Below are 18,917 nucleotides of genomic sequence, written 5' to 3'. Positions count from 1 at the left end.
TAAAACATGCTCAATTTTCATGGCTGCTTCATAACCCAGGCCATCTGGCTACTCCTCTCCACCACCAGATTTTCTGAACTGCGAAGATGAGAGCTACCCTAACGACACATTCTCCTCTCCCAAAATTATCCCACACTCAACCTACGGCCCCACAGCCTCCACCCAATGGTTCCCACTCCCTCTGTCCACTAACCTCACCCTCATTGTGTGCAACACTCTGCCAACACACTTTCAGGCTTTTCTCCTGTGCGCTCCTCTTCCTACCCCCCTCCCTCAACCCATAACCTCCCACATTGCACTGGAAGCCTTGTCCTGCTGCCTTCTAGTACCGGTGCAGTCCCTCCCCCTTCCCTGCCCCAATCCCAATTGCAGCTTTCATTCAACCTAACAGTTGTAATCAGGCCAGAGCAGCCAGAGATAATGGTCAAGTGTGTGTGAGGAGTGCCTGCTTGGGTAAATGCATGTGTTTTACTTCCTTTTCTGAGGAAGACTTTGGTCAAAAGCTTAACGTGTAACTGTCTTTTCACTGTGCCTGTCTGCAACTCAATTTGTCATCTTTACAGTAAGTAGCAATCTAGCCTTTGCATAATTGTTGGACTTTCCATTGTTCAACCTATTATTGGAGGTTAGAATCTTTTTATAACAAAATAAACATAATACAACTCTCAACATATTTTTAGTTTCACTTATTTAAAGTTTCTCCTTTGCTATACATATTTTATTTGACCACGGGTGGAAGCTGTATGAACTGCAGTTGGAAAGTAAGTAGTGATAAGTTTTGTGGGGCTGAAGCAAGTGGTTTCACTAGGAGCAGGGGGAGAGGAGTGCACGGGGGAGATCTCTGGAGAGGCGACCAAGGCCCTCTCTTGGAACTGCAAAATATTTAGCAGGAACAGATTAATACAGGAGCAAGAAAGGAAAACTTGTGCTCTTCAAACGCAAATTAGATCAAACTTGGAGGAAGCTAATGAGGATGAAGGAAGGCAATGGTGGTGGGATGGGGGAGGTAAGGGGTTTTCAAAACCTGAAGTTGGTAGGAAGGCTGGCAGAGCTGGACAGAAACTGACTGCTCTGTTGTGTCCACCAGCAACAGGTTCCAGCAGTCAGAGTTGAGTGGAGAGGAGCCTCAAGATGGTGTAGGAATAGGAAATGTGCATAAAAGACTCTGCCTGTGAGTAAGTAGGAAAGGAAAATCACAAATGTTGGAAAAAAGAGAGCACCACAGTCGCAGCAGAGGTGCAAGCTCTCCATCACAGGAGAAGTTAGCCTGGATTTAAAAAAAAAAAAATGGCTCTGAGCACTATGGGACTCAACATCTGAGGTCATCAGCCCCCTAGAACTTTCACTACTTAAACCTAATTAACCTAAGGAAAGTGCCTAGAACCGCTCGGCCACATCGGCCGGCCAGGATTTTCAAACCGAGTACTAGTCTGAACAAAGTGATTGACGGTTTAAAAACTCTGTGTGAGGATTTTATCAAAGGTGATCAGATAGTGAGAGCGGGTGGGGTGGAGAACAAACTGTATAGTAAATACATTGGCTTGAAGCAGGATTTCAGTCTTTGAACAGTACACTGATATGCAATACACAGCATATATGTAGAATTAATGAAATATAGCACATAGCATTTGTGTTATATGAATGTTGAAGCCACTACAGCACAACCTTTAAGGGTGGAGGATCATGGTTTACATCAGAGGTGGAACACATTTTAAAACTAGAAGATCTGATCACAAATAATGTAAATAAACATTTTACATTGGCAGCTACTGAATGTACAAAGCTAAGACATTCACAGAAAGGTAATCATTCAATGGGTATATCGCTCACTTACTGGTAACGTCAATACTTTCTTCAACAAATTAACTGAAGTCCTGGTAAGTGTCACAGCCCCCCAAAACTAACAAAGCAATAAGGGGAGACATGCATATTAATATAGATGTTGAGAGAAACACTAGTAATAACTACCTAAACATCTTGAGCACTTTTGGCGTGGCACAAACCCAAACAATGTATGTTGGACTTGCGACTCGATGCTGATCGCACAATTCCGGTGTGGTGAATTATTGTTAATGTTTTGTGCAGTGCCAGGGAAACATAGTTTATCATTTTCAGTTGTTAATAGTGATGAGTGAAAGTGTTGCACTTTCAAGTGCCAATAGTGTTACAAAATGAAATCTAATTTCTCGGTTATGTAACACAGAAATTTATTTGAAATTTTGTTGGGACTTCGGATTGTTTCCAAATGAGGATAGCAGGAATTGTGTAGAATGTCATGGACTCATCTCCACGACACTTCATGAGAAAGGCGTGTATACTGATTTCCCTATGCAACTGTACTGCATCCAGAGTCACAAGGGATCATCTATAAGGGAGAATGCATGGTTTGACAGTTCCAATTTATCCACTGAGAAGGGCATAATTTTAGTTTATTGTTGGGTAAGAGGCTATAAGCTACAAGGAAAGAGCCTGAAAAACAATTATCAACGAACACTGTGTGCAACTACTATGGCACCTGCTGAGAAGTTAGTTACATCATATGAATCTTTAACGAGTGTGTTCTAATCAGTGGACAAAACAAGGTGTCAGAACAGACAAATTGCATATAGCTACTGGAAAATGCCAGAAAGGGTGACCATTGAAAAATGAAGTTTAACATATTTAGGTATTTGGTGACCCTGAAAGAGAATCTCGCAAGTGTTGCATAGTTTGAATTTATTCAAGGGGGAGGAAAGCTTTAGTCTTTCTGACAAAGCACTTTATATTGTCAGGCAAGAAAGTGACAACTGACGGATTTACGTCATACAAGAGCTTACAGAAAGTAGGATTTCAAAATAAATTTTTGAATCATTCTGTCGAATTTGTATCATCGGACAATCCATTTGTCTGCACACAAAACTTAGTAACCTATAGGCCTAATTGTAATATCAATGAGTCACTGCTGGCATCATCCAACTCGTGCAAATACTTGGGCAAAACATTATATAAGGATATGAATATAATGGACATTGCTTACAAATGACTTCCAACCCATGGGAGAGAGTCACAGAGATGCTGAAGGAACTGAACTGGAAGACTCTTGAAGACAGATGTACATTGTGCTGGGAAAATTTATTAATGAAGCTTTAAGAAGCAGCTTATAATGAGTACTCTGGGAATATACTAAGACCGCAATGTATTGCTCACATAGGGATTGTGATGATAAGATTAGAATTTGGTCAAAAATTCAACAATGGAGAACGCACGATGAGCTGGAGCATTGTTATGGTGTACCACCCAACTCTGTCTTTCCACAATGCAGGCCTTTTCTTCAGCACCTTTTCGCACAAACGCTCAAGGACACATTTGTAGTATTCCTGGTTAATTGTCTATCCTCCAGGGGTAATTCATGATGCACAATACTGGTAGAATCGAAAAAAATCACCAACACTGTCTTCACCTTCGACCGACTTTGCCATGCTTCTTTTGGTTGTGGTGAATGTGGAGTCTTCCACTGCAGAGATTGCACTTCGGTTTCAGGATCATATTCATATACCCACAATTCGTCACCTGTAATTACACTGGGACATTTTTAGTCCGATTAATCAGTTTTCGGCACACTTAAAGTCAGTATTGTCTTTGGTCACTTGACAACACTTTTGGAATGAATTTTGCGGACACTCAACGCATGAGCAGATCTTTAGTTAAAATTGACTGAACTGCATACAAACTTAAATTAAGTTCATCAGCCATCTCCCTAACTGTAAGTCTACGATCAGAGCGTGGCTAAGTCGTGAACTTTCACAAGATTTTCATTCATTTTTGAGGTAGGACAGCCGGACCGTGGTTCACCTTCAAATGATTCACGGCCATTTTTAAATCTGCTGAAACACACAACACCATTTGACTGGCTCATACAAATATCTCCAAAAGCTGTCTTTAATAGTTCATAAGTCTCAAAAGCTGATTTCTTGGTTTTAAAACAAAATTTGACACAAACTCGTTGCTCCGTTTTTACTTCCATTTTCGCGCAAACAGAAGCCAGCAACATGCCCTAACAGACCTGCACTCAACCAGCTGCCACAACGAACTGAACAATGGAAACGCAGTTTCCTGTCAGAGGGCGTTCAAGGGCAAGGCAATGACTCACTCCCTACCCTCCGTGTACCTACCCGCCAAACCTGTAACCAGTAGCAGATCCATTCTTAAAATTTTCCAATCACACCTCGTAGGACTTGACAATTTGATGTTAGTGTCTGAAGCTTTTCAAGTTTTTGGTAAAATGGAGAAACATTATCAAGTCAATGCACGCAGTTGTAGTAATGCTGATTCCCAATGCCATCTAATGACATACTGTGCCTTAAAAGGACTGAAAGCTGTAAAGAAACTTCCATTAGAACAGCAAGAATTGCTTACTTGATGGAGTGGGAACCTGTAGTAAAGAAACCCACCATCGGCTGACCGCGCCTGGCTGTTGGGCATGGCCACTCGGCGATAGGGTTACAGTCACTGAGAGAGGTAGTGGCATAGCTACCTGGACCAACACAAGGATTTTTCTCAGATTACAAAAAAATGCTAATTGCTTAGGCGAAACTTTTGCACCTTACCCAAAGCGGCACCAAAACAGAAATAAGTATTTCTAATAGAATGAAATATGCTCTATTTACCAGTATGAATGTAACATGATAGACGTCCAGTTTGAGATACAACTTTGAACGTAAGTATAATATGATTCATTCACTTTTTTAGCAAATTTACAGGATGGTAGCACAGTAATGAAACACACAAGCTAGGTCTTAAACTGTGAAATATTTAACAGCCAGACAGACAGTAGTTTGGCAAAAGGCCAGGTCCATAGCGCCCTTGCCTCTCTACTTATGCCTTGCTAAAATATGGAGCAAATTTGTCCTGGCTGACCTGTTGCCCTCTTTGAACTGAGATAAAGCAAAAAGTATAGCTTTCTGAACTTTACTTGCATCATTTATGTGTTGAACACAAGAAGTTGTACAACTACACTAAGAAGCAAGGGGGCTAGTCTTTTAGATTAGGAACAGTGGCACGCCAAACTTGATGATTTCTTCATGACTTCTCGGTCTCTGAAAAAGTGGTCTTCACAAAAATGGCTCTAGAAGCTCAACCAAGTTACAGGTGAACCTGAAACTTTGCAGAAGTTCAAGCAGGTCCCTCAGGTACAGACTGTGTAAATTTGATCAAAACTGAAAAGGATCGAGCTGGGTGCTCTAGGTCACCTGACATGGAACGACCCACCTAAAAGCAGTTGTAATACAAGAAAGTCAGTCACAAAGAAACTCCAGGTGGAATGAAAGAATTGCACAAGCAGTCTCTTGAAAATCCAAAAACAGAATGGAACATAATACAGAAAACAACTAAGCAGAGCAGCAAGGAAAACTACAGCACCTGCTAAGAAGATGGCTTGTGAAAATGTTCACAATAGAAGAGAATTCTAAGCATGACAAGAACGTATTACACTACATATTAGGAAATAGGGAGACACGATAAGAAAATACTTCAAAATTCATCAACAACGAAGGAAAACCTGTGCGGAAGGAAGAAGTAGGTTTGGAAGCATGGAAAGAATACTACTGAATTAAGGACAGGATGAAACAAACATACACGATGAGATAGAGGAAGGCAAAACTAATAACACCAAAGAGTACATAGAAAAAGAAGATCTGCAGATGTTGGATGCAGAGAAAGTTGTATTAGAAATGGAAAATGGCATAACTGAAGAGCCAACATCACAGTAAAAATAAGCAAAGCGGCATCGCCTATCAGAATTCAGTGGCTCTATAGAATAATGAGGATAGTGTGGACATATGTAAAAATTTCTGATGATTTTACAAAGACAATTATTTTGCCTATTTAACAGAAACACAGAGGAATACCATTTTTATGCTGCTGCATGAAGTTTTATGAAAAAATAATTTTACAGAAAATCATGAATATGGTAGAACCAAAAATAAGGAAGATCATTTGGCCTAAAGATGCCATATTTTCTGGCCAGACAGGTTACAGAAAACAAATGGAATTTGAGAAAGATATCATAGTTGTGTTCATAAATTTAAAAAAACATTTATGACACTCAGGTTGCTCTCCATTCAGAGGCTGTTGCACGCAGTGACTGTTATTGACTTGTAAATAATAGATTTCAGCTATCAGTCGTCCTGTAGCAGAGGTTTTGGGGGTGTGGCTTCCTCAAAAGTACAGCTCTTATGGGCACCACAAGAATCTGGCATTTCAGCCTAAGGGTGTCCTACCAACCGGCATACAATTTTTCACGTTCCACTGCTTACATCAAAAGGGCATCAACAGAGTTGCTGAAAATTCACTATAGAATCCCTGTCTCTGCATATCTCTATTATGCGCTGATGAGCTGTAATCGACATTTAGTTTTTTTTTTTTTTTTTTTTTTTTTTTTTGTAGCTGCCTATTATATTCACTGCTGGAATAAGTTTGCAAATTTTTCACCAGAGTGCCCTAGATTACAATAACATAAGTACCATTACCTAGCGAGAGTTTCATGAATGATTACAGCAATAGTGTGCGAAATATGTCCCATTACTTAAGTTTCCTTGCCTGCTGACTGTGGGTGACTTTCGTTGTTTGCAAGTTTCTTTTTGTCAGTGCATTAGTCATGAGTTTGAGTTTTACTTTCTTGCGAACAACAGCAGCATACCACATGTTCAGAAACAACACAATATGAATAAAGTGTGTAATTTATTAGGTAAAATTTTGGAACATGTGGTTACAATGAAAGTGAAGAAACTTGGCGCACCCATATTAGAAGTAAACATGAATCAAGAAGAAAAACATTGTAAATCCAGACAAGGATAGACACTCAATTTTAACATAGCAATGTACAATGCAGATGAATGGCTGTGTGCACTATATCACTTAAAGTACATATTTTTGTAATACACAATTGTAAATATGATAAATACGGTCTGTACACTTCCATGGCAATTGCTCATGTCAACCAATGACAGCACAAGATCCATGACATAATGGAATCATCAGTGATTTGTCATATGAACTCATAAACATGGCAGTCGGAGTGCACAACACATTAAATGTCTGAAGATTAGAAATTATAATACACCTACATCTAAATTTATACTCCGCAAGCCACCCTACGGTGTGTGGTGGAGGGCACTTTACGTGCCACTGTTACTACCTCCCTTTTCTGTTCCAGTCGCGTATGGTTCGCGGGAAGAACGACTGCCTGAAAGCCTCCGTGTGCACTCGAATCTCTCTAATTTTACACTCGTGATCTCCTCGGGAAGTATAAGTAGAGGGAAGCAATATATTCCATACCTCATCCAGAAACACACCCTCTCGAAACCTGGCGAGCAAGCTACACCGCAATGCACAGCGCCTCTCTTGCAGAGAGTGCCACTTGAGTTTGCTAAACATCTCCGTAACGCTATCACGGTTACCAAATAGCCTTGTAACGAAATGCGCCGCTCTTCTTTGGATCTTCTCTATCTCCTCCGTCAACCCGATCTGGTACGGATCCCACACTGATGAGCAATACCCAAGTATAGGACTACATTTTCTAAGGACTCTCCCAATGAATCTCAACCTGGTACCCGCCTTACCAACAATTAATTTCATATGATCATTCCACTTCAAATCGTTCCGCACGCATACTCCCAGATATTTTACAGAAGTAACTGCTACCAGTGTTTGTTCCGCTATCATATAATCATACAATAAAGGATCCTTCTTTCTGTGTCTTCGCAATACATTACATTTGTCTATGTTAAGAGTCAGTTGCCACTCCCTGCACCAAGTGCCTATCCGCTGCATATCTTCCTGCTTTTTGCTACAATTTTCTAATGCTACAACTTCTCTGTATACTACAGCATCATCCGCAAAAAGCCGCATGGAACTTCCGACACTATCTACTATGTCATTTATATTTATCGTGAAAAGCAATGGTCCCATAACACTCCCCTGTGGCACGCCAGAGGTTACTTTAACATCTGTAGATGTCTCTCCATTGATAACAACATGCTGTGTTCTGTTTGCTAAAAACTCTTCAATCCAGCCACACAGCTGGTCTGATATTCTGTAGGCTCTTACTTTGTTTATCAGACGACAGTGCGGAACTGTATCGAACGCCTTCCAGAAGTCAAGGAAAACAGCATCTACCTGGGAACCTGTATCTAATATTTTCTGGGTCTCATGAACAAATTAAGCGAGTTGGATCTCACACGATCGCTGTTTCCGGAATCCATGTTGATTCCTGCAGAGTAGATTCTGGGTTTCCAAAAACGACATGATATTCGAGCAAAAAACATGTTCTAAAATTCTACAACAGATCGACGTCAGAGATATAGGTCTATAGTTTTGCACATCTGCTCGACGACCCTTCTTGTAGACTGGGTCTACCTGTGCTCTTTTCCAATCGTTTGGAACCTTCCATTCCTCTAGAGACTTGCTATACACGGCTGTTAGAAGGGGGGCAAGTTCTTTCGCGTACTCTGTGTAGAATCGAATTGGTATCCCATCAGGTCCAGTGGACTTTCCTCTGTTGAGTGATTCCAGTTGCTTTTCTATTCCTTGGATACTTATTTCGATGTCAGCCATTTTCTCGTTTGTGCGAGGATTTAGAGAAGGAACTGCAGTGCGGTCTTCCCCTGTGAAACAGCTTTGGAAAAAAGTGTTTAGTATTTCAGCTTTACACATGTCATCCTCTGTTTCAATGCCATCATCATCCTGGAGTGTCTGGATATGCTGTTTCAATCCACTTACTGATTTAACGTAAGACCAGAACTTCCTAGGATTTTCTGTCAAGTCGGTACACAGAATTTTACTTTCAAATTCACTGAACGCTTCACGCATAGCCCTCCTTATGCTACTTTCCTGATGAGGCAACAGTTTGTTGCGAAAGCTTGAATTTTGTGTGTATGTTTGTGTTTGTGTGTCTGTCGACCTGCCAGCACTTTCATTTGGTAAGTCACATCATCTTTGTTTTTAGATATATATTTCCTACGTGGAATGTTTCCCTCTATTATAACCTCCTTATGCTAACTTTGACATCATTTAGCTTCTGTTTGTCTGTGAGGTTTTGGCTGCGTTTACACTTGGAGTGAAGCTCTCTTTGCTTTCGCAGTAGTTTCCTAACTTTGTTGTTGAACCATGGTGGGTTTTTCCCGTCCCTCACAGTTTTACTCGGCACGTACCTCTCTAAAACGCATTTTATGATTGCCTTGAACTTTTTCCATAAACACTCAACATTGTCAGTGTCGGAACAGAAATTTTCGTTTTGATCTGTTAGGTAGCCTGAAATCTGCCTTCTATTACTCTTGCTAAACAGATAAACCTTCCTCCCTTTTTTTTATATTCCTATTAACTTCCATATTCAAGGATGCTGCAACAGCCTCATGATCACTGATTCCCTGTTCTGCACTTGCAGAATCGAAAAATTCGGGTCTGTTTGTTATCAGTAGGCCCAAGATGTTGTCTCCACGAGTCAGTTCTCTGTTTAATTGCTCGAGGTAATTTTCGGATAGTGCACTCAGTATAATGTCACTCGATGCTCTGTCCCTACCACCCGTCCTAAACATCTGAGTGTCCCAGTCTATATCTGGTAAATTGAAATCTCCACCTAAGACTATAACATGCTGAGAAAATTTATGTGAAATGCATTCCAAATTTTCTCTCAGTTGTTCTGCCACTAATGCTGCTGAGTCGGGAGGTTGGTAAAAGGAGCCAACTATTAACCTAGCTCGGTTGTTGAGTGTAACCTCCACCCATAATAATTCACAGGAACTATCCACTTCTACTTCACTACAGGATAAACTACTACTAACAGCGACAAACACGCCACCACCGGTTGCATGCAATCTATCCTTTCTAAACACCGTCTGTGCCTTTGTAAAAATTTCGGCAGAATTTATCTCTGGCTTCAGCCAGCTTTCTGTACCTATAACGAGTTCAGCTTTGGTGCTTTCTATCAGCACTTGAAGTTCCGGTACTTTACCAATGCAGCTTCGACAGTTTACAATTACAATGCCGATTGCTGCTTGGCCCCGCATGTCCTGACTTTGCCCTGCACCCTTTGAGGCTGCTGCCCTTTCTGTACTTGCCCGAGGCCATCTAACCAAAAAAACTGCCCAGTCCACGCCACACAATCCCTGCTACCCATGTAGCCGCTTGCTGCATGTAGTGGACTCCTGACCTATCCAGCGGAACCCGAAACCCCACCACCCTATGGCGCAAGTCGAGGAATCTGCAGCCCACACGGTGACAGAACCGTCTCAGCCTCTGATTCAGACCCTCCACTCGGCTCTGTACCAAAGGTCCGCAGTCAGTCCTGTGGACGATGCTGCAGATGGTGAGCTCTGCTTTCATCCCACTAGCGAGACTGGCAGTCTTCACCAAATCAGATAGCCGCCGGAAGCCAGAGAGGATTTCCTCCGATCCATAGCGACACACATCATTGGTGCCGACATGAGCGACCACCTGCAGATGGGTGCACCCTGTACCCTTCATGGCATCTGGAAGGACCCTTTCCACATCTGGAATGACTCCCCCCGGTATGCACACGGAGTGCACATTACTATATAGACCAACTAAAGTAGACAGTGCTCTTGTGAAGACCTGACCTCACATCCGGGAGGGTGGAGTGTGCTCTGTGAAGTCATACTGATTTAGGTTTTACTAAACCATTTCAGGCAAATGCCGAGATGTTTCCTTTATCAAGGCCGAGGCCAACCACCTGTTCTTTCCACATAAAGGATACCTGTGAACTCTGTATGTATATTTTTGAGCTACTTCTCTTCATTGTATTACAGTAACAAATCCAATTCTATTGTAGAATGAGGCCCATATGGATAAATAAATAAATGATTTCTTCCCTTGTACAGTGTCCCACTACATGTTTAAATATTTCTGCCACATGTTTGGCCACTACTCGTGTCAGTTACTGACATTGTTTGCTTTGAGTTGTAGGGACATTCCTTCTTTGTGTACTATCAGAAATAGATACAAGCAAGGACATGTAGTTGCTTTACCCCTTGCCACTATAGATTTGAGTTCTTTAGAAAGCAGTAACCTTCATTAGATTCAGTGCCACTTCTTTTAGAGTTTCTAGCATACTGAGTCATCCAGCAGCATGCTGATTTTCTATTAATTTCTGGAGGCACACAGCAAGACTACTTTGAGGTTTGTAACTACTCGCGGCAAGACACTGTTGCTTGGCAGCTTTCGGTCATTTCAATATGCTCACAAACCTGCTGACTTCCCACTTTGCTTGTTCCACTAAAGCTCTCATTTCCGCATACTTTTCTCAGAGCTGATACAAAATCAAGACCTTTGTACAGCTCTTTCATAGCAACTCCAACTACCCCTGTCCAACTTATCTTCATCCTCTGGTCAGACAGATGTCCACTTATGTTAAACCTGTGGTGCATGAATTTCACTGCAGTGGACAACTTTTAATTCTCTGGCGTTTCCAATCAGTCATGAGGCTGCAAATCCATGACGGACACAACACCAATAGGGAGTGCCCACTGTAGTGAACTGTGTGCATTTGCAGCCTAAGGACTGATCGAAAATGCCAAAGAAGCAACCATCAACAGCTGTCCACTGTAGTGGACGCTATGCGCCACAGGGTTAACAACCCTGTAGGCTGTCATAGTTGTTCTGGTGTCCTGTTTATGGAGTCTGCTGACAGCATATGAACAGTAACCTACAGCAAAACAGAGCTAATACAATGTAGGCACGATCATTTTTAAAGGAATGTACACCTTACACTCACAGGGAGTGTAACAGCACAGCATGTATAAAGTTACTACATCACTTCTGCCACACAAACGGAGTTGGTAGAAGCTATTCTGTGTGCTGCTGATAAGCTGCACAAGGAACAGAACATTGTTGTGTACCTTCAAATAACAACAGAAAACCAGCACACTGCTGAACAGTCCAGCATGTTCTGCTATGTTTTGGAGACCAAAATCGCATTTCCATAGAACTTAAAAAAAAAATAATAAATAAATAAAAAACCTCCATAACATAATAATGACCGGCTACCCACATACATGTCAAAACTGTTATAGTGAGAGAAACTACACAATTCTGGTAATGGGCAAAAGCAATGATAATATCTAGCTGGGAACTGGCATGTCTCAAGATACAGTACAGCATTCATTCCCCTCCTTGTTAAAGATTAATTAGAGTTCTTATTCCACTTGTGAAGCAATATTAGTTTGTTTTGTGAGATTGCATGCATTACAATTTTGTGTTTCAAACACACCAGCAATAACAATTACATATTTTCAATAAATTATTAAAGCAGTTCTTTACAAACAGGTTATTATTAGGCTACCCCATTTTACATTATAGCCCTATTCATGAACGATGACAGTTCGCGCATGTCGAGGCATGGACCAGCAATGCATTGCTGCTCGTTCCAAGTGACACTTGCGGCACATGGTTTGAATTTGAATAAAGTGTGAATTGTGCAAATCTTGTCTCTCGCTTGCTCATGGAGCATTTGTCGCTTACCACCACCATAAGGAATGACAAATCGCAACAAATGGAATAAAAAAAAAATCACTACACATCTGTGATACCCATATATTGTATAACAAGGACGATAATTGAGACTGAGTTGTATGTTCTTAGTGTCTTCCACTGGAACCAAAATTACACTCCATTGAGCTTTACCTTATGAACCAAAATTTTGGGTTCCACTCCCTTCCCAGTCATTAAACCAGAGTGGATAAAAACTAAGAGAGAATATGTGGAAGAAGGTTATGCATTTGACGCACCTTAAATCTTGTTTGTGATGACAGACAGGTCTCCGCACACCCTGAGGTCTATGTTAGATTGGAAGGCGACAATTTGGTTCAGAAATGGCAACGAAAGTGAAAGCAGAAAATCTAGTTGTGGTAACAAATTGACCGGTAGCAAAGCATAATGTTTACGTACGTGCCACATCGAAAAACACGGGGGGCCGGGGGAGGCCAAATACGCAACTTTTACGAGTACCTTCATAAAGTAGTTATTGGATAGTCACACAAAAAAAAACTCACTGTAACTCAAATTTTATATGGTTTAAATAGGCCTGATATCTATGAAAAATTGGCAAAGCAAATAATAATATAACGGTATAACACAAAGGAAAGTTAGGTTCAAACAAGAGAAAAACAATGTTACACACTGCATTTTCTCTCGTTCCTCCTCTTCTAACTCCTTCTTGCTCTTTGCTTCCTTCTTCTTTTCGTTTTTATCTGATGCGTCTATTTTTGAATTCAAAATACCGGATGTGAAACTCCCAGAGCTATGATGATCTTCCTTTTGTACAGGTCTTTCACTAGAATGTTTCTTAAACTCGCCTGTATTACTAAGAATGTCTTCAAGTGCACTGGCCGCTCTGTTTATATTAGCGTCCTCTGCTTCGTTGTCATCGGAATCCGAATGTACATTTTCGCTGTCACTTTCTCGCTTGATATCCAGAATATCGTCCTGTGCTTCAATCGTACTTTCAAGAATCTGTGACGGTGATTGTTTAACGTCCGCTGTTGGAGTGCACACTTCACTTATTTCTAGCTCACTCTCATTTGCCGAATCGTCTTTGGAAAATATACTTTCCATTTCCTTTCAAATGCAGCAACAACTTTACTGTTTACACATAACACCATTCACATGGACAATACACACTCCACATCTGTCTAGTATCTAGCACAATTCAGCAATCGATTGTCAGCTGTCAAAACAACTACTCAGCGATATTTTAACCCTCGCAAGTGAACCACTGGTACCATAACCACAGTCTAACATAACAGTCACGACACTTCGCCTCGATTTTGTTGCCTACAGCGCCAGCAGCGCCCCAAGCGGCTGGTAGGTTGAATTGTGAGTTCGGCGCGATCGTGAAAGCGAATAGTGATTGAGTATTTTGATTTATACAATGGTTTATACCATCGGGAGCGTTTGTAGCGCAATAAATTGCAGCAACAACAGGAAGAAGACACCACAGCTGTCTCTTTTTAGGTTTCCTAAGGATCCTGAGACGTATATACCATCATGTTACTAAACTGTATCGTCAGGATTCACTTGCAAACTGTATGTGTATAAATGATGAATGTATCGTTTTAGGAGCAGAAAATGGCTTGTTAATAGCAGACGAGAAGACCTTATGAAGAAAGACCCAGTTTACCCGCATAATAATATTAGGTTTTGTCCGCTACATTTCGAAGAAAACCAGTTCATAAACGCAGACAATAACAAACTCGTGTGGAATGCAGTACCCACACTGTTTGACATCCTAAATAAGCCACCTCAACTGACGATGAAGAGGAAACTGCCACAAAGATTCGACAGTCAATCTAAAGCTGTAAAACAGTCGTATGACACAGAAGCAGCCAGTTCAGCTCTCCATGTATCAGTGCCAGATTCGTGCGAATCGTCACCACAGACGTGCTTTGACGATAAAGTGGTTAGATTAAGTGCAGCTGGTCATGTCTTACAAAAGCGTGTTAAGTGTCAGAATGTGCAGATCGAGCGAAACTATTACGGGGCAAGGAAAGTGCCAACAGACAGATTGTTTGAAAATTATTCAAATATTTGGTTTTTCGTGAAATGTAATGTAATCAGCTCATTATAATGTTTTCAACATATTTCTGCCACTATTTGGCATATAAAGATGAAGGTCGTACTTGTGGCAACAGGCGACAACAGTGACACACACAGTAGGCCTACATAACGATAAACGAGCTGTCGATCGCTTTTGCATGTAGAGGTACATGTCTGTGCTTCTTACATGTGAATCTGTGTGTTTATATTCTTTTGATATCAACGTGGTAAGCAGCAATTCTGTCCAATGTCACAAGTGTTTCTTCACGAATGTGTTGTAGCTTGCCACTCTATTCATGGTTTTTGTCCATGCTTGCGCTTATTTTAGAATCATTAATAGAAACATATATGCGTTCCGATACTAAACAAACTCTTGAAGGCAAGAAAATAACTCGAATAATTCGGAAATTACGTAGGAAATGGATGTAAACAAACATTATGCTTACAACGCGTCTGACGTTCACCTTACCTGCCGCTTGGAGCGCTAGTGTCGCTCCATCTGTCAAACGGCAACAACTTTTACAGCAGTGAGTGTCGCGACTGTTATGTTAGACTGTGCCATAACGAAAATTTAACAAACATGGCTTTGTAACGTAGCGAAGGATACAGTCTGCCGAAAGGTACGTTGTCTTCAGCACAAAAAAGGGAGCACAATGCTGCATCTAAAATTTTTGATCACTTACGTAGTGATATAAAATGTCTGACAGGCAGCAAAGAAAAATTCGAAAATAAACTGAAAAAATTTCTCCTATTTGGTAGTTGAATTTTTGTTATTGTAGTGTGTAAAAGATGGTAGAGAGGAATTTGACACTCAGTCTGTATTTCAAAAAAAAAAAAAGGAAAAGGAACATCTTCAGCTGAAACTGAAATACTGACGTGGTTTGTCTTTGAGGGGTGTTTGGGGAGGAAAGGTCAATAGTTTAAACAGCGATAGTGTAAGTAATTCTGAACAAAAAAAATGCTATATGAGCATAGATGCGCAAATGCTTCGTTAGGGAGGTATTGGTATTGAAAGGAACATTTAATTCAGTAAAACTGACGTGCACAACGCGAACGTGTACGCAATACAACTGTATCGTAACGTAATTTTCTTGTAAACAATGAACGGCTACATACCATGTTTACTCTATGCAGCCTACCGTGTTTTATGGTCATGTGACGTACGGTAGTACAATCACCCTTGTTTGCGTAGTTGTGCCGTGTAAGCTGCATTTTGTAGTGTACCGGCGACGGATCGGTATGATGTCAACTGTGTTCAAAGAAGCGCTGATAACAATGCCACATGTCTACAGTAGGCAGGAATATGCAGATATGGTGTATGTTTATGGCTTCTGCTGAAAGCGAAGAATACCACAGGCGCTTTCCGACTCGACAATTACCTGATCGCAGAGTGTTTACCAAAGTGTTTGTCACGTTGCGTGCAACAGGCTGTCTTCCAAGTAAACATTTTTCGTCCGAGCGTGACGTCAACCAACTTTGCAAGAACAGGAAGAAATTATCGCTGAGTGTTGAGTGAAGTCCCAGTACGAGCATATGAAGGATGTCCCTGTGTATGAATATCCCACAGACACATGTATGAGAAACATTACATGCGGAAAACCTGTATCCATTTCACATACTGCGTGTCCAAAATCTCCTCGTTGGCGACAATGCGCAGCGACTTCAATTCTGTCGCTGGGTAATTGAGAATAGTCATTTGCTTCCATACATACTATTCACTGACAAAGCCCATTTTTCACAACATGGAATAAACAACACACGCAATAATCATCGATGGTCACGGGAAAATACACACGATTCAGTGGATACCAATTTCTAAGTCCATTTTGCCATAAATGTTTGGTGCGGCATGATCGGGAAGCTTTTGATAGTTCTATTTATTATCAATCAGCGATTAACGGGAGAGAGGTGCCTGCATTTTTTGGAACATTCATTTGCAGAACTATTGGAAGACGTTTCTTTAGCTAAGCGAACTGGAATGTACTTTCAATATGATGGTGCCCCTCCACATGTTACCTTACATGTGAGGGACCATCTAACTGCACCTACCCTAATCGCTGGATTGGCCGTGGCGGTGCTATTAACTGACCTCCAATATCACCTGACCTTACACCTTTAGATTTCTGTTTATGGGTTTGGATGAAATCAGAGGTAAATAGACGAGATGAACTGCTTCGTCGCATCATGGATGGTGCTGAATTGATTAGGAACCAACCACAGGCAATTGAACAAGCAACACAACGTGTTATCGCTAGAGTGCAAAAGTGCTTTACATTCATGGTGGGATATTCGAACCAGTTCTGTGAACTGTACAACATCTGTATGATAAGTGTTAAAGCCATTTGTAAAAGACGTGATATGTCTTCTTCAACTGAATACATGTAACATGCATGTTGTAATACATTATGTACTGAATGTAAAGTAAATAAACATTATGTAAAAATGTGTAACATAATTGTACTTCTCTGTAACATTGTTTTCAAGAAAGTCAGGTTACGATCCGGTTGTATTGCATAATGTTCATGTAGTGCACATCAATTTTGCAGAATTTGAGTTCCTTCCCATACCCATATCTCCCTAACGTAGCATTTGCAGTCCTGTGTTCATATAGCAACTTTTGTTCAGAATTACTTATACTGCCACTGTGTAAAATATTGAACTTTCCTCGCTCAACACCCTGTATAGTAGGGACTGTTTGTACAGGCAAGCGGTAACGATAATTTGACTTTCATCTTACCACACTGATGATAGCCATACTGTGATTGAAATCTAGCTAGATCTGCTATAAACAGATTATTATTAATTTATTGCTCTATAATTCTCAGTTTAAATTTAAGTCTATAGCATGTTTGTACATTGCGATCTGATGTGACACTATGTGCTGATGCCCTTTTATTTATTTAGCAGCTTTGGATGAACGTATATGGATCAGATCCAAGATCATATTTACATAGCAGTTTAATACAATAATGATCATATACACTACTTAATTATCGAGGAATACGAATTTCAAATACAATAGCATCATACATAATTACACGTTTTGTATCTGCTATACAGTCTAACTACACACACATTATTTCCATTTTACCATATATAACAATGCATCTTTAATTTGCTAAGGATATATCTACACATATGTTAATGTTATTTCGCTGTATGGCTATTTCTCTCTTTTTGCTTTTAGTATTTGCTCATTGACTGAATAGAAAGGACTTTCTATAAGCAAAAGTTTTATTGTTTTCTTAAATTTCTCTTTCAACTAATTTTTTAAACACGAAATGGTAAACAGCTATACAGTATTACAGTGATAGAAGCAGTGCTTCTTTCTAGTTTAGGTGTGCAGCTCTTAACTTTCTGCTATTATGATAGCAAGGTTATGTATACCTTCATTTTTATTGAACTTGTTCTTATGCAACCTATGTCACAGAAGAAGCTCAGTAGCTCAGTCACTGTGGTGTGGTGTTTATGATATTAGACTTTTGCATGGAGGGTCCTGAGTTCAAAACTCACCTGAACTGTAAAATTTTAATTTCTATATTCATTTCGAGTACATTCTAGACGTATCCACAAATGTCAAGAATAATTTTACTGAAATGTTCTGTAACTGTACATATAATGTATGTGTTCTGTCCAGAGGCAGTTCGCTCTGTGCTCTTGTATGTGCAAGTGCTGAATAAACCTTCATTAAGTGACGTTAGTGTTCATCATTCACCTAAATACACCTTCTTCTACGTGACATTATTCTGGTGGAGATGCTGCGTATTGGAATTTGTGATAGCGCACATCATCGACGACACAGTGGTTCCCATCAGGCCACGACAGAGCCGCTGTTTACGTGGCGAGAAACCCCAGTTCAAGCCTTATTCAACAGATCACTATCTATTGGAGACAGACGAAGAAGAGGACGCTACAATGACAGCAAATGTGTGCCACCACATGTGACATCCTTCATGGTTCTCTGGTGATGATAGCCAAGATCCAAACAAGTGGCTGAAGATATATGAGCATATAGCCACATTTAACAATTGGGATAACACCGTGTGTCTGGCTAACGCATTTTTCTACTTGGAGAGCACTGCCAAGCAATGGTATGAGAACAATGTGGAGAAGCTCACAAGCTGGGAATTATTCCAGGCGAAACTGTGTAAGTATTTTGGCGACACACAACGACAGAAACGCAAGGCTGAAGATAAATTAAAATGCAGGCCACAGCGTCCAGAAGAAACTACAGCATCCTACGTTCAAGGCGTCTTGGAGCTGTGTAAAATAGTGGATCCTAGAATGAAGGAGGAAGATAAGTTTGCACATCTCACCAAGGGTGTTGCTGA

At 40.6% G+C, this 18,917-nt stretch overlaps 1 protein-coding gene across 2 annotated transcripts in view; it reads right to left on the bottom strand.

The window, feature by feature from the left end:
- LOC124796342 (transcription initiation factor TFIID subunit 11-like) overlaps positions 1-13,728 on the bottom strand; it is a 49,741-nt gene extending 36,013 nt beyond the window's left edge. The window contains exon 1 of one of the 2 annotated variants that reach the window (XM_047260478.1): positions 13,172-13,728. In XM_047260478.1, the coding sequence (XP_047116434.1) occupies positions 13,172-13,605 (434 nt within the window). In that variant the 5' untranslated portion in view covers positions 13,606-13,728. The remainder of the gene's footprint in view (positions 1-13,171) is intronic. The other variant, XM_047260477.1, reaches the window with a different exon arrangement.
- Between the last annotated feature and the right edge of the window lie 5,189 nt (positions 13,729-18,917).

This window comes from Schistocerca piceifrons, chromosome 4 (assembly GCF_021461385.2).
Source record: "Schistocerca piceifrons isolate TAMUIC-IGC-003096 chromosome 4, iqSchPice1.1, whole genome shotgun sequence".
Lineage (NCBI taxonomy): Eukaryota > Metazoa > Arthropoda > Insecta > Orthoptera > Acrididae > Schistocerca > Schistocerca piceifrons.
This window is presented reverse-complemented; position numbering and strand designations above follow the sequence as displayed.